The sequence below is a fragment of the Pelobates fuscus genome, chromosome 8 (genome assembly GCF_036172605.1).
Source record: "Pelobates fuscus isolate aPelFus1 chromosome 8, aPelFus1.pri, whole genome shotgun sequence".
Taxonomy (NCBI): Eukaryota; Metazoa; Chordata; class Amphibia; order Anura; family Pelobatidae; genus Pelobates; species Pelobates fuscus.
In genome coordinates, this window is record NC_086324.1 from 16,610,125 (window position 1) to 16,625,145 (window position 15,021).

The 15,021-nt window shown below is 39.7% G+C and overlaps 1 protein-coding gene across 3 annotated transcripts in view; it reads right to left on the minus strand.

The window, feature by feature from the left end:
• Positions 1-4,798: 4,798 nt before the first annotated feature.
• Positions 4,799-15,021, minus strand: part of SPEG (striated muscle enriched protein kinase) — a 253,793-nt gene continuing 243,570 nt past the window's right edge. For all 3 annotated transcript variants that reach the window (XM_063429309.1, XM_063429308.1, XM_063429310.1), the window contains 5 exons: positions 13,612-13,851; positions 12,099-12,322; positions 11,097-11,172; positions 9,402-9,551; positions 4,799-7,589 (listed from right to left, as the gene is read on the minus strand). In XM_063429309.1, coding sequence (XP_063285379.1) covers positions 7,376-7,589; positions 9,402-9,551; positions 11,097-11,172; positions 12,099-12,322; positions 13,612-13,851 — 904 coding nt within the window. In that variant the 3' untranslated portion in view covers positions 4,799-7,375. The remainder of the gene's footprint in view (positions 7,590-9,401; positions 9,552-11,096; positions 11,173-12,098; positions 12,323-13,611; positions 13,852-15,021) is intronic.

Genomic DNA, 15,021 nt, shown 5'->3' on the forward strand with positions numbered 1-15,021 from the left:
CTGTCACTATATATCTAATCTAACTTTATTCATTGGCATTTTGCTATTACCTTAGATTTCTCATTGGAGATTTAACTGTTGGATGTCTTATACTGTTTGAGGCTGATACTATTCCCTCTCTCCCTTACCAGTCATTTTTACCATAGATCGTTGGTACTGTGTTTTAGTTATAATAAAGTGATATATATATATATATATATATTTTTTTTTCCGCATAGACCTCCGTTATTTTTCTTTACTATACTTTGGTGGCTCAGCAGTAGCCTTATAAGGCTTGGATGACTATATATATTTTTTGCTTTGGTCATATAGTACACTTTTTTGTCTATTATGGTATACTGATACTGTTACCTATCCATGTGGCTACTCTACACATCTTTATGTGGTTACGAGCTAGTCTTTCCTTTTTCTAATTATATTTAAAAGAAGAAAAAAAACATAACAAGAGGACATATTCTTAAATTAGAGTGGAAGAAGGTTTAAAAATAATTTCAGGAAGTATTACTTTACAGAGAGGGTAGTGGACGCACGGAATAGCCTTCCAGAAGTGATAGAGGTTAACACAGTGAGGGAGTTTAAAGGGACACTATAGTCACCAGAACAACTACAGCTTAATCTAGTTGTTCTGGTGAGTGTAGTCATTGCCTTCAGGCATTTTCATGCAAACACTGCCTTTTTCAGAGAAACTGCATTGATTCAAAGCATCTCTATGAAAAAGTGCTGATTGGCCAAAACGTTGTTAAGCCCAGCCTCCTTGCCGATTTTAGCCAATCGAATGCTTTTCCTATGGGAAAGGATTGAATTGGCTAAAAATTGGCAATTCTGATGATGTGATCAAGTAACCCGCGCATCGCTGGAAATGAGGTGAGTTTTCATTCCTTTTAAGGGGGCCGAGGGGGGCAAGCCACCTAAATGATGGGCTTAGCACTATAGTTACATGAACACATGTTTGTGTTCCTGACCCTATAGTGTTCCTTTAAGCATGCGTGACATAGACATAAAGCTATCCTAACTATAAGATAAGGCCAGGGACTAATGAAAGTATTTAGTAAATTGGGCAGATTAGATGGGCCGAATGTTTCTTATCTGCTGTCACTTTCTATGTTTCTATAGTAGTGGGATATACATCTACATTATCATGAAGGATAGGTGGTTTTGTTTTTAGAATTAAGAAAGATACCCAGCTCCCAGCTGGAACTATAGATGAGATCCATGTTTCCAGTTATTTAGGCAAAATTCAATATCTAAACCATTGATTGTTATCCCTTGGTAATCCAGCGGCTATGGACTACACTTACCATGATGCAGTGGGAGCATGCGCGTGGCTAGATCATGCACAGAGTGAATGGTGTACATAGTAACAGTGAAAAGATTGTACCTTCGTATGTTTCAGATAAAATGTTTTGCTCCAGAAGATGTAAAAAAACACAATAAAAACTACACAATGACAGTAGACTTTTTTTTCCATTAGACCTAGAAAGCCAAACAATACATTTGTGTTCATTGAGTTTGGATCAATAATCACATGTTAAGAAACATGCTGGCAGTGTACTGCTCGGGCTGTGATGTTCAGTTTTATTCTGTTCTCGTTTACTTTGTTTCCTCTTGAATCTCATACATATATAGTCACCATTTCCTTTGTTATATTTCATGATTAATTAGTTCACAATTTTATGGTGAAGTACCTGAGCTGGAAAAATAGCTAAATTGATCATATTTCCCAATTATCTATTATGTTAAATATTGCAATATGTTTGGCACTTTTCCAATATTCTGCATTGAGCGAATAAACATTCTACTTCCTTGACATTATAACACCTAGCTTATAGGTATCTTATAGGGACGTTAAAGTCACCAAAACAAGTTTAGCTTAATGATTCAGTTTTGGTGTTCTAGATCATGCCCCTGCAGTCTCACTGCTTAATTATCTGCCATTTAGGAGTTAAACCACTTTGTTTATGCAGCCCTAGGCACGTCCCCCTGCATGTAACTTACACAGCCTTCCTAAAGACGTCCTGTAAAAAGAAGTCTAATGTTTAGACTTCCTTTATTCTGTTTAAATTCAGTTTAATTTAAAATGTCTTATCTCCTGCTCTGTTATTAGCTTGCTAGACCCTGCAGGAGCCACCTGTCTGTAATTAAAGCTCAATTTACAGAGCAGGAGATTGTAACTTTTAACTTAAGTTACATCTAAATGAAAATTAAACTATTTTGTTGTCATGCAGGCTGTGTCAGTCACAGCCAGGGGAGGTGTGGCAAGAGCTGCAGAAACAGAAACAAAAGTCATTTAACTCATAAATGGCAGAGAATTGAGCTGTGAGACTACAGAGGCATTATCTATACATCAATACTGCTTCATTAAGCTCAAGTTGTTTTGGTGCCTATAGTGTCCCTTTAAACCAGAATGCATTGACACTGTGTTATGTATCATCCAGCATTATATATTAGATAGTAACCTTATCATTATACCGTTTCCATAACAAAACAATAAATACTGGGTCTGTTTGACCCCTTTTGGAAGGTTGATATTTAATACAGAATTGAAGAAGTTATAGGAGAATTTTCATATACATAGTTTGCACACCTGGAGTGACACCTCAAGGATCATTGTAGTGATTACTTTATGCATGTGGTCCCCCTTATTTTTGTAAAAACATTTTCAAATGGATGCCCTGACACTTCAAATTCCCTTCTACCTGAAGCCTACCCTATCTGCCTGAGATGTTTAATTTCCTCCAAAATTGAATGCAGTAAGCTGGTTTCAGCTGTGCCGAATGGGAGGGGGATCCTACAGTTCTTATCAAGCTGCTCCGATAACCTGACTGTACCCACAGTCTCCTTACCCCACAATAAGCTATGCTGCCTATGCTGCTTGAGACCCCTGTAAGGTATACATTTGCTGCTTTGACTACAAAACATGTCGGCTAGGGAGGCTTCAGTGATTTGATTTGTTTTCTTTAAGGATTCCAAGACAACTCCGTCGATACATATATACAGTGGTACCTCGGTTTACAAACGCCTCGGTTAACATAATTTTGGTTTACAAATGAAAATCCATTGAAAATAATGCCTCGGTTTACGAATTGTTTTCGCAATACAAAGCAAGTTTCCCAAAGATGCATTGCGCCTGGTAGGTTTATAGCACCGCCCCGTGCATGCTGGAGTCTGTGAGTAGCAAGTGGCGTCGAGTGTGGAGGTGTTGGAGCGGTTTTTGTATCTAGTTTTGGAGCCATTCTGGAAAATTTTTGCAGCGGTTTTGGGACTTTTTTGGTGCATTTCTGAAGCGGTGGAAAGGTAGGGAGCTGAGCTTCGTCGTTTGCGTGCCTTTTACTGTGTGTTCTGTATTGTGGGTTGGTTTCAGCTCATTTTGACTTTTTTTCTGACCTCTGGAACGGATTAATTGGCTTTTAATGCATTCCTATGGGAAATCACGTTTCGGTTTACGAATTTCTCACAATACAAAATGTAGCGGAGGCCTGGTATTCCACAGGTTAACTCCACTAAAGAGTGAGGCTCAGAAACAAGTAGTAAAAATACCATGAAGTAATAATTCCAGCAACCAAAGTAATCCACGAATATCCCCATACAGATCCCAATGACTGGACGACACACAGCATCAGGAGCAGAACTCACTTTTAATTCACACAACATCCTTTGAAAGCATTCTCCCATGCAAGGGAGGGATTCACCATAATTAGTCCAGTAGCCAATAATATAACAGTTACCTCCCACACATCTCCTCCCCTCAGTGTGACACATAATCCTATTAAACATACTGTACTTTTCCTGAATTCTAGATGTACCCTTGACCGACTGCACACGAGGTGGTATCCGGAAAAGGCTCCATGCGTTTTGGCCTTGCGGTCGGTCTCTGTTCGGGAGTAAAAACACATAGAAATACCTGCCATCCACAGCTAATCTTCCATTCGTATTAATTCCCTTGTTCGGTACATTGCTTTTACCGAGCGAGCCTAGTCTCTCCATTCGTGAGTTATGGAGCTCTGGAGGTCTCAGCGGTGTTCGGTTGTTTGAGTGTCTGATTTGAGTTCCAGACACTCAACGACCAAACACCGCTGAGATTTTCATGTGTAAGATGGCTGCCGCACGTGGTTCGTATGCCGAACGGCGACCACACAGGCACATACAATGAATCAATTAAGCTGCGGTTTGCAGAGTGTGAACGCTTAACGAGGTGCACACTTCTCACTGGGGTGGTCTGATGGTTTGGTAACTTCATTCGTATGAAACTACCGAACCATCATACGAAAACTACATACATTTTAACCGATATACAGGGAAACAATTACATGAATACATTCTTATACGAATCTCTGTGGACAGCATCAATACAATCTGCTACACAAAACGTCTCGGAGAACGCATTAAATCCGTAAACCGAGGTACCATTGTAGTTATTAAACTACTGATGAGTTTGTATAATTCATGCAATGTTCAGGTGTGTTAGGTCGCCCTCTGCAGGACATTTTAGGCTTAAATAATAAAAGAATATTTGGGGTGAATTGAGAAATGACCCTAAAATCTCCCAAAATTCCAAGATCTGTCTGACAGCCCCTGCTTGGATCCTCTGCCCGAACAACTCCGCAAGATATTTTAGAATACCTGGAAATCTAACTACAATCTATACTATAATCTATAGAGTGACTTATTAATTGGGTTAAAACATAAGTAATTGTCTACACATTGTAGAACTCCATTCTAAAATGACATTGATGGTATAAATTGCACTTTGTATAGCATGCAATAGATGAATAATCAGTCAGTACAAATCATACAGGGGTGGCGTTCGTGCGTCCTCATCATCTTTATTTTTTATAAGCATAAATTTTCCACACCAAAAAAGAAAAAAAAAAGGGAAAAATAATGACAAACTCAGAAAAAACAACACAAATCCTAATAAATAAAAGAAAAATCTTTTCATAATGAGTAAATAAATAATCAGTTCAAGTCAGAGCAGTTGGAGGCAGAATACCTCCCTTACAAATATACAAACTCAGTGAGGACAGCCTTCAAGGTATCTCGAGCCCCCGAGAACTAACCCCCTCATAGCCCTTTCTCCTCTGGATCTGCAGAACCCCCCTGTCTATCATTGGATACAACAGATTCAACCTATTAGTACCTGGCTTATAGCAGCTGAGAGTATTAGTGCCTATGGCTTAGGCTTGGCTTACATGCCAAACAAAATCAGACCCCATAGCATCTCCTATCCTTGAATCAATGTTTCACTTGTACAAACATGCTGGAAGCCTTTCCTCTCGGTCTCTACAACTATGTCAGGCATGTATAAACTTCCGTTTAGTCTTTCTTAGTGACATTCGGACTTCAGAGTGTGGCCATCTATCTGCACGTCCCTTCGTTACCCTTATTCATTATGTGTTAGTGGCTGGAACATTCAGGGTACAAACATGAAGGTATGATTGGTGCCAGTGTGGCTCACTGGCATCATTACTACAGAACACAAATTGCCGGGCTGATTTTATTTAACAGTGATAAGTATAGGACACTAGATGTGATTCCTGGACTCTAGTTAAGAGCGTTCTATGGTTCAAGGTAAGTATCTGGGTAGGATCTATCCAACACCATATGTTTGTAAATACCCAAGAACTGGGAAATAGTTCAAATGTGTGAAAATGAATGTGGACTAGCAATTTGCATCCTGTGGATGTTCTCAAATAGTAGCCTGGTAAGGGACTTCCCAAAATAAACATTTAATTATCACTGAGATGGGTGATAACACCATTTAAATACAAGGCCACCTTTAAATATGTTTAACGAGAAACTGAAAGTTTCTATTATGTAAAATGCTTTGATATTATCATTATTGTATGTGATCATTAGCTCTCCAGCCTTGTCCATAAGGTGTACTGTTTATTTTTGGTCATCTAAAGAGACTGGGAGCAGAAGATGAGGACTTCCTAAATATCTGGCTCCTGGATTTTACAATAGATTCACCCTTTGGGCAGAGCTTAAATGGCAGGTCCACGAGAGGCTGCTGGGTGTAAGTAAGTCAAGCAATGCCTGCTAAGCACCAATTGTGTTTAGAAACCAGGTTATTTCTGAACATTTATCCCCCGATCCCCATAAGGTTTAAAAAGGTGAGCAACATGGAAGGGAGTAAGTAACTAAATGGGGATTATCAGGGACCAGGTTAATGACTAATGAATTCTTACTCCTTCTTGGAACACCATGGGTGTATGTATTATGGACAATTCTGGCTTACTGTAGCAATAAAAGAACACATTCCATTTGTTTCCATGGTGATTGCTCAACATTTAGCAGTTTATACATTACCCCTACATACTCCATATATTTGATAATTTGCCTATTCTGGGCATTTTTCATTCCTCAGTAATGTACTTTCAATATGACATCTGTGAATGAAATAACTGGCACACTCCAGAACTCTAGCTCTGCTTCCAAACCCTTTAAACCCTCTCTTTCTTATGTGCTTATAATAAAATTTAATTATTTCATTTCTTGTTACCATAGCAACAATGAAAACAAGCCTGGCATTTCAACAGTCTGGCATTATAGCTTGTATAGACTTTTGGTTATCCTGGAGCTCTGTCCATCTCTTTATGTCCTCCTGGGATGTTCGCATTCATTAAATCTGTGTTATAATGCAATATAACTTATCCTTTTTTGTTATTCTGGGGGCAGTAACATGGATCATGTTTTGCCTTGAGTCAGTAAGCCCTTTTGTGGAGTATTTTGTGTTCTAGAGATCAATATCTTAGAGTTATATGTAGCCACGACAAAGTAACGATAGCCGTAACAAGGTCAAGTAATTATAGCAGATTCCACTCGTGAATGTAACCAGATGGCTAGCTATGGTTCACTATCTAGATACGTTAAAGTAATAAAGCCACATCGAATGGGTTAAGACCGCTTGCTGTGATTTATCCATTAAGCAATGGTTAACCAGTTCCTGGGAGTATAGAACTGATGTAAACTAAGGGCATTAAATAAATAAAATATTATAAAAAAAAGTTGTCAGCATAAAGCCCTTCAGCACTTAACAGCAGCAGAACTGGTTCCAGACAATATTCTAAACTGCAATCGATGGCAAGGGATGGAACCGAGTCTCTCCAAAATATGAGAGTGGGGATCTTGTCTCATGCATCATGCACCCTTTTCCTCCTGCTTCCACCTCCTCGGTTTCACCGGCTACTCTCTTTTTACACATTTTGACTTAGACACTCTAAGAGGTCCCTATAGAAAACAGGCAGGATATTAGCATCTCCTTTCGCTAGACTGTCTGCACTGCCTGAGACCTCTAAGGGTCCTACAGAATCCAGTGGAATGCACCTGCGGCTCCATTACCGCTGTATTTATTCTCAAAGTCCCCTCTCCAAGGTCACTGGGTGACAGAAGATTGAGGCTGGGTGCCGTGGTAGGAGCGAAGTAGGACTTTGTGCTTGGTAGCAGTCTCATTGCGTCTTCTTTGCTGTTCTACCAAGTACTCTTTTAGCCGGTTTGTGGTGAACGTAAGGGTTTGGCGTCGTAGCTTCATCAGGTAGGCATCTTGAAGCCAGGGGTTGGAGAAACACTCATGAAGGGAAGGTCGGCTCCTGAAAATGAACAAGTACAAGGTCACAGCAGTCTCCAGAACACGTCTCGTCCACATAAAATCACAATGTAACAGAAAATGAATGAGTGTTGACATGTAATGTGTGCAACATGAGAAGGAAAATAAATACAGTACAAGACTGATGACATTATGGGGGCCTATTCACTTATCGAGAAATTGACTTAATTCTTCAAATGGCAATCAGTACACTCTTGAAGATTTTTATGTCACATTTTCTTCCCAATGTGTGGATACTGTGTGTCTGGACCACATCTATATCTTACAGTGAACACCATCTCCCTCAGAGCTGAAAACACAAGGTACATCCTAAAACACCCACAGTCCTTTCTAGAACCACATGAGCAGCCACAATGTAGCATTCATTTTGTGCATGCGTGCAAGATCTAGGCACACTTTATAGAAGATGTTATGCTCTTGGACAAAATGCCATGTATGGTTGGATTATATAGTATATGGTTGGATTATACGTGCTGTATAATTTGGTCAAACCACGTGCTCCTGATATCTATACATGACCTCAGCTTCCATATGGAAAATGGTCCTGTCTTATCCCACGGCACTTCATCCCGATTCTCTGTCTTTTGTTGTATCCATTGCTTTCAAGACTATTTTTCTCCTACCCCTTTTGTATCTTAAACTTCACTGTGAATCTAGCACTTAGCTCAGTGTGTTCCTTTGCCCACAGTTTCAATGCTGAAAGAAAAATGTTTGCAGGTATGGAAACACTGGTAACATCCTAAGACTTATCATTTTGTGTTTTCACCAGTAGAACTCAGGTCCAGTCCTACTGGCGAGGTTCCTGGACACCTGGGATTTCAGGGTACAGTCCATTTTCAGCTACCCTAGACAAATCAATTCTGTTTTGGCACAGAATTCAACTACAGGATGGAAATATTCTGAACTCACCTGAGAAGCAAACAGGTGTCTCAGTAACAAAATCACTCTACGTAAAACATATGGCTAAGTGAATAGACCCCAAGGCTGACTATGACTTGTACATTGAATTTATTTCCTTTGGAAAGTTACCCTGATTTCTAGTGCAAAGAAAGGTAGGCGATGGGCTTTGTTCGTAACACCTGAAAAAAGAGACATGAGCTTGTTCTACTGTACAGCAGGAAGCCAGTGTGATGTCATGCTACTGGTGTGTCTCACAGAATATGGAGAAATAAGTTAATATAACACTTTAGAAATACATCTTACCGTTTTGTATATCCTTGTTTAATTCATTATTTTGTTGCATTAAAAATATTTGCAAAAATACTTTAAAAACAAAGAAACCAAAAGAGGTGCATATTTGAAGGTCGTCTATTTGCAAATCCCCAACATCCTCTTTGCACCATAAATGATCTCAGCCAGTCCTGATTTTCCCAGTGTCCCTAACATAAACAACATTTGTCGTTTGACCCTAGTGTCCTTGAGCATGTCAGTATACAACAAGATTGCTGCTCAGATCACATCATGATCAGCTTGTTTGCTAGTATCTATTAGCAGTAACTCCGGGTGCTAGACTATGACATCATACATGACACTGTTTCTCTCCAGTGCTGCAAAAATACACAAAAAAGGAGAGGAAAATACGCGTGCCACACAACCTTTCACTTGTCTAGATATTTATTTTTTCTTCTCCCCATGGCATTAATTCTAATGAGGGCATCAATTTGTGGACCCCTCTAAAAATGTATGTGAAAGTAATTTGGATGACTGACTTCATAGTGGCGTGTCGTTCTATCCACCGTGTTCGATTAGAACACAACAAAAGTAACATGTTCATTAATGGCCAGCAGCTCCTTACCAAGGATATATGGACAGAAGTTTGCGTATGAAAAGGGAAGCACTCTGAGAGGCGTTGGAATAAAGCTTAAAAATGTCAAATCGGCCTGAAAGGATCTTCGTCTCAGTTTCCGCAGGATCCAGTTCAAAGAAAGGAGAGCGACCACTCAGCCTAGACAAGCGAACATTAAAAAAGAAAGGAGAAGAATAAAAGATGATGAGAGAGACTATATAGGGATATTTAAGATTTATAAAAAAATAATTCAAAGATAATTCAGTTCGGGTCATATCAATTTGTCCATAAAAAAAAAAATTGTCAGTCAATTTGGGATTCATATTCATTTTGGGTCAGGCGAATTTCATCCATGAAATAGTTTCGGTAAAAATGATTCGGATGAACCAAAAGGTGTAAAAAAAAGCCAATCAGTGTACTGCATAATACAGATATTATGTATATATTTAGCAGTGCAATAATATGGGCCTTTTCCAACCATTTGGTTCACAGATCAAGTGACAAAAAATTTACTTTAATACCCGTGTTTTACATCTCCACATATCTCCTATATAGACGCATAATCCATCAATAGTCTGCATTGTGCACGTGACATATAACTGAAAAGAGGAGAAATTGCATTTTTCATGAGCACTACGTTCTATGACAAACAAACAATAAATCATTTAAAACCATTTTTACGAAGGCTACACCTGTCTATATACGGTAACAGCTAGTGAATCAAATGACTCTTTTCACCTCCTAGTGGTGGGTTGTAATTCCTACTCCATGTAGATATACAGATACACAGTGAGCCTTGTACTATTTTAGTGTTAACATTGTTTAGTTACATTTATTGGTTTTTAAAAAGTGCAGTTGCGATCATTATTTAACTTTTCTATTAATTTTGCACAGTCTCCACTTCATTTTCATGAATACTTTTGTGCTAGATGTCATGCTATCAAATCAAATTAGGCAGGACACTTATTTGTTTTGTAATTTTACCAAGTTCAAAAGAAATACTATTTAGTTGTTTGTTTTTAATATCTTTTGTTGTACATGCAGTTTCCTACTAAATAGATTAAGTGGTTGTAAAACTAAATGTATTTTTCAGGAGTCTTTGAAACAAATTATACTTGGCAAGGGACATATTTAACAGTGTTGTCATCTGCCATTGTGATGGCGCATACACTTGTCCGGTAGATTTTTCAGAGGACCTTCAACACACACTTTTTTATGGAGTACTCCCACTAGGGTGCTCCAAAACAGGGAAGTCCCCAGCCCAGACAAATCCAGTGGAACAAAAAAGTAGGTTTGGACAGACCCAAATCGGATCGTGTCCAGCCAATAACAGCATTTAACAGTGCGCTATCACATTGGAACAATAGGTTTGGGCAGACCCAGTAGTTTCTTCAGCAGGTAGACTTTATTGTGGAGTACAAAAAAATAGACAAGGTTTCAGCTCCCTTGAGACTTGACAAAGTCTAATTTTTTTGTACTTCACAATATAGTCCACCTGCTGAAGAAACTACTGGGTCTGCCCAAACCTATTGTTCCAATGTGATAGCGCACTGTTAAATGCTGTTATTGGCTGGACACGCTCCGATTTGAAGGAAAAATAGTAAACAATGTAGCAGTTAAAATTAGATAGGATATATACAGGCATTAGAACTCCCCCCGGCATATAACTCTATAGAAACTGGCAAACAGATACAAGGTACTTACATAATGTAGGTTAAAACTCCGATACCCCAAATATCAGCAGCAGGCCCAATAGGATCCCCTTTAACCATCTCAGGAGCTGTAATTATAAAAACACACATTTCAAAGGAAGAAAGAAACAAGAAATAAAATATTTTTCATAAAATATTTTTCTAAAAACACAACTCGGTGGGGGGGTGTGTCATAGATGGACTGAGAGAAGATCTGTATCTATCTATCTATCTATCTCTCTATCTATCTCTCTATTTATCTATATGTCTATCTATCTATCTATCTATCTATCTATCTATCGCACATTATATAGTACACAGAGTGCTGCGAGAGTTATGTCATGGCCAGGCGCTCTCTGTGCTGAAGTTTTTCAGGGGGATAGCCTTGAACTGGTTGCTTGGCTACTTGGTTTTCAGGGAGCCTAGGCTGGGCACTACTCTGCATGTTGGGCAATATCCCGCACTGGACAGTATTAATATTACATTCAGCTCAGGAAGACCACGTACCACTGTGAACTGCAAACTAGCATTATTTCATAAAATGCACTCATTGCTACGTTATCAACAAGCAGAGATATAATAATTGGCAAACTGGGAATAGTTGAGAAATAACCAGGGGATTTCAAATTTGAGGCCAAATGAGCCAAAATGAAAACATTTTTAACTTTTCTAATTTTAGTTCAGCCTAAAATGTTAAATTCTCTAATAAATCCTCTAGAATTCAGATTTTAGCTAAAAACCTTCAGACGCTGCTTAAATTCCGCAAATTCTGGTCAAATGTGGAATGAGTGAATTCTTATAAATGAATTTGTTCAAATTCTCTAAACCTGTCCATAGTGGATTGAATCCAATATATATTGCTAACTATATTGACATTTAATAGTAATCAAAATAAAGTTGCCAAAAATTTTTTTTTGGAACAGCAAACATGGAGTAAGTTGACATTTTCTATACGGTATGTGTTCATTATAATTAACTCTGTAACTGTTTATAAGAAGGTTTGTGTCCTTCTCACCCATATATTCCAGGGTTCCCACGCGTTTTCCAAGCTGGCGCAGTACTAGTGGGTTGAACGTCTGAGCGCTCCCGAAGTCAATGATTTTCACAGTGTTCATGTAAGACACCATTATATTCTCTGGTTTGATGTCGAGGTGAAGAATCTTCTGTTCGTGCAGGTATTCCAAGCCTTGTAGGATTTGCAGGAGGTAATTCACTACATCATCTTCAGAATAACGGAACCTGCAGAGAATGTAGAACCAAAAACGATTCATTTAAAATAGTATTTTCCATTTTTCAAATTGCACTTTTCATGCAAAAAAATATATTAACTCTTTAACTCTTACCTACAAAGCTTTTAACAACTCTACCTCTCTCGTCCCCTGCATTTCTTCACTAATTCATAGGCCCTGTTCAGCAACTCCACTCCACCAGTGGCCTTCTCCTGCACTTATAGGACATCCCTTGGGTAGCTCCATTCCTATGGAACAGTCTGCACCCACCAGTCTCTCCCTCTAATCTTCAATCATTTAAGAAGTCCCTTAAAGCCCATCTTTTCAAAATAGCCAATGTCCTCCCAGTGGAACCATCAATTTTCAAACCTATATCCTACTGTCTCAACTCATTTAGTGTGTCCACATTTCACTCCCACCTTCCAACTTTGTTACTTTCCCAGCCTGTCTTTTGGCTGCTATCCCCCACACTGTCCTTCCTATTGTGGTTTTATACTCCACCTCTCCTAGATTGTAAGCTCATTTGAGCAGTGTACTCATTAACCTATTGTTCCTGTCAAGATTTGTAATAGTTCCCCATATGTTGTTAAATTTCCTCCTTTTTAATATTGTAAAGAGCTGAGGAATAAGTTAACCCCTTAAGGACACAACTTCTGGAATAAAAGGGAATCATGACTGAATAGTTCCATCATGTGTCCTTAAAGGACCACTCTAGGCACCCAGACCACTTCAGCTTAATGAAGTGGTCTGGGTGCCAGGTACCTCTAGGATTAACCCTTTTTTTTATAAACATAGCAGTTTCAGAGAAACTGCTATGTTTATAATGAGGGTTAATACAGCCTCCAAATCCTCTAGTGGCTGTCTCATTGACAGCCGCTAGAGGCGCTTGCGTGCTTCTCACTGTGAAAATCACAGTGAGAGCACGCAAGCGTCCATAGGAAAGCATTGTAAATGCTTTCCTATGCGACCGGCTGAATGCGAGCGCGGCTCCTGCCGCGCATGCGCATTCAGCCGATGACGTCGCGATCAAGATGGAGAGGAGGAGGAAAGCTCCCCGCCCGGCGCTGGAAAAAGAGGTAAGTTTAACCCCTTCCTCTCTCCAGAGCCCGGCGGGAGGGGGTCCCTGAGGGTGGGGGCACCCTCAGGGTACTCTAGTGCCAGGAAAACGAGTATGTTTTCCTGGCACTAGAGTGGTCCTTTAAGAGGTTAATGCTATGTAAATGCCAATAATGAGAATGTTCACACAAAGCAGATAAGATTTCTTTGTAGCACTCCTAAGGGCAATTGTTCCCTCCTCACCTTTCTACCAGGCAGTAGAGGAGCTCCCGACCAGTGCAATGCTCAGAAATAAGAACAAGGTAGCGAGGGGTGATGTAAGCCTCATGTAGACTCAGGATTCTCTGATGATGAAGACACTTTAGAACTTCGTACTCCTGAAGAACACTCTGCTTGTTCTCTGTCTCGTATGGAATAATCTTAGCCATAAAGTTGTTTCCAGTGGCATTTTCCTTACACTCCCGAATCACTCCATATCTACCCCTGTAATAAGTGATACATTGGTTACACATTGCTTTAGCTTTGCACACATGATGTATGCTGGATACATCCATCTCTTTTTATACCTGTAGGGTTGTCCTCCAAACTCTTTAATTTGAAGCAAGTTGAACTCTAAATGGCGAAATTTAGGTTAAATAACCAATTTATGAATTAAGATAAGTTAGCGAATTTTTCCAGATCTATTACTTTTACCAAGAGTTTACCATTTGAATTTCATTTCCGAGTTTAGTAAATTCCATGGTGCAAAAACTACAATATGTGTGTACACAAACCACAGTGCAATAAGTGCTCAATAGAATACAAGCAGAAAAGAACCTCCCTGGACAGGGTAGAACTTCCCCGAAGACTTCCTCTTGTCTTCAATGAAATATGTACAAAAATAGGGGATAATCTGCTAAATCAATAATGAAAAAAAGGAACATAGTGTATAACTGTGTATATGAATGAACCATAAGTGTAAAATTCACAAGTGGCCACTCACACTTTCACTGAAGTTAAAAAGCCTTTAGCATAGATTTCTTTTTTTCAGCATAAATGCCTTTTCCAAATCAATTCTTTCTTCTATATTTAAAGGACCACTCTAGGCACCCAGACCACTTCAGCTTAATGAAGTGGTCTGGGTGCCAGGTCCAGCTAGGGTTAACTAATTGTTTTATAAACATAGCAGTTTCAGAGAAACTGCTATGTTTATCAATTAGTTAAGCCTTCCCCTATTTCCTCTAGTGGCTGTCTCATTGACAGCCGCTAGAGGCGCTTGCGTGATTCTCACTGTGAAAATCACAGTGAGAGCACGCAAGCGTCCATAGGAAAGCATTATGAATGCTTTCCTATGTGACCGGCTGAATGCGCGCGCAGCTCTTGCCGCGCGTGCGCATTCAGCCGACGGGGAGGAACGGAGGCGGAGAGGAGGAGGAGAGCTCCCCGCCCAGCGCTGGAAAAAGGTAAGTTTTTACCCCTTTCCCCTTTCCAGAGCCGGGCGGGAGTGGGTCCCTGAGGGTGGGGGCACCCTCAGGGCACTCTAGTGCCAGGAAAACGAGTATGCTTTCCTGGCACTAGAGTGGTCCTTTAATATCTCATAGACCAGCTGAGAAGTATGTGCTCAGGAAAAAAGATGCAATAAAATTGTAGCGCACGGGGGCGTGGCTTGCCGTG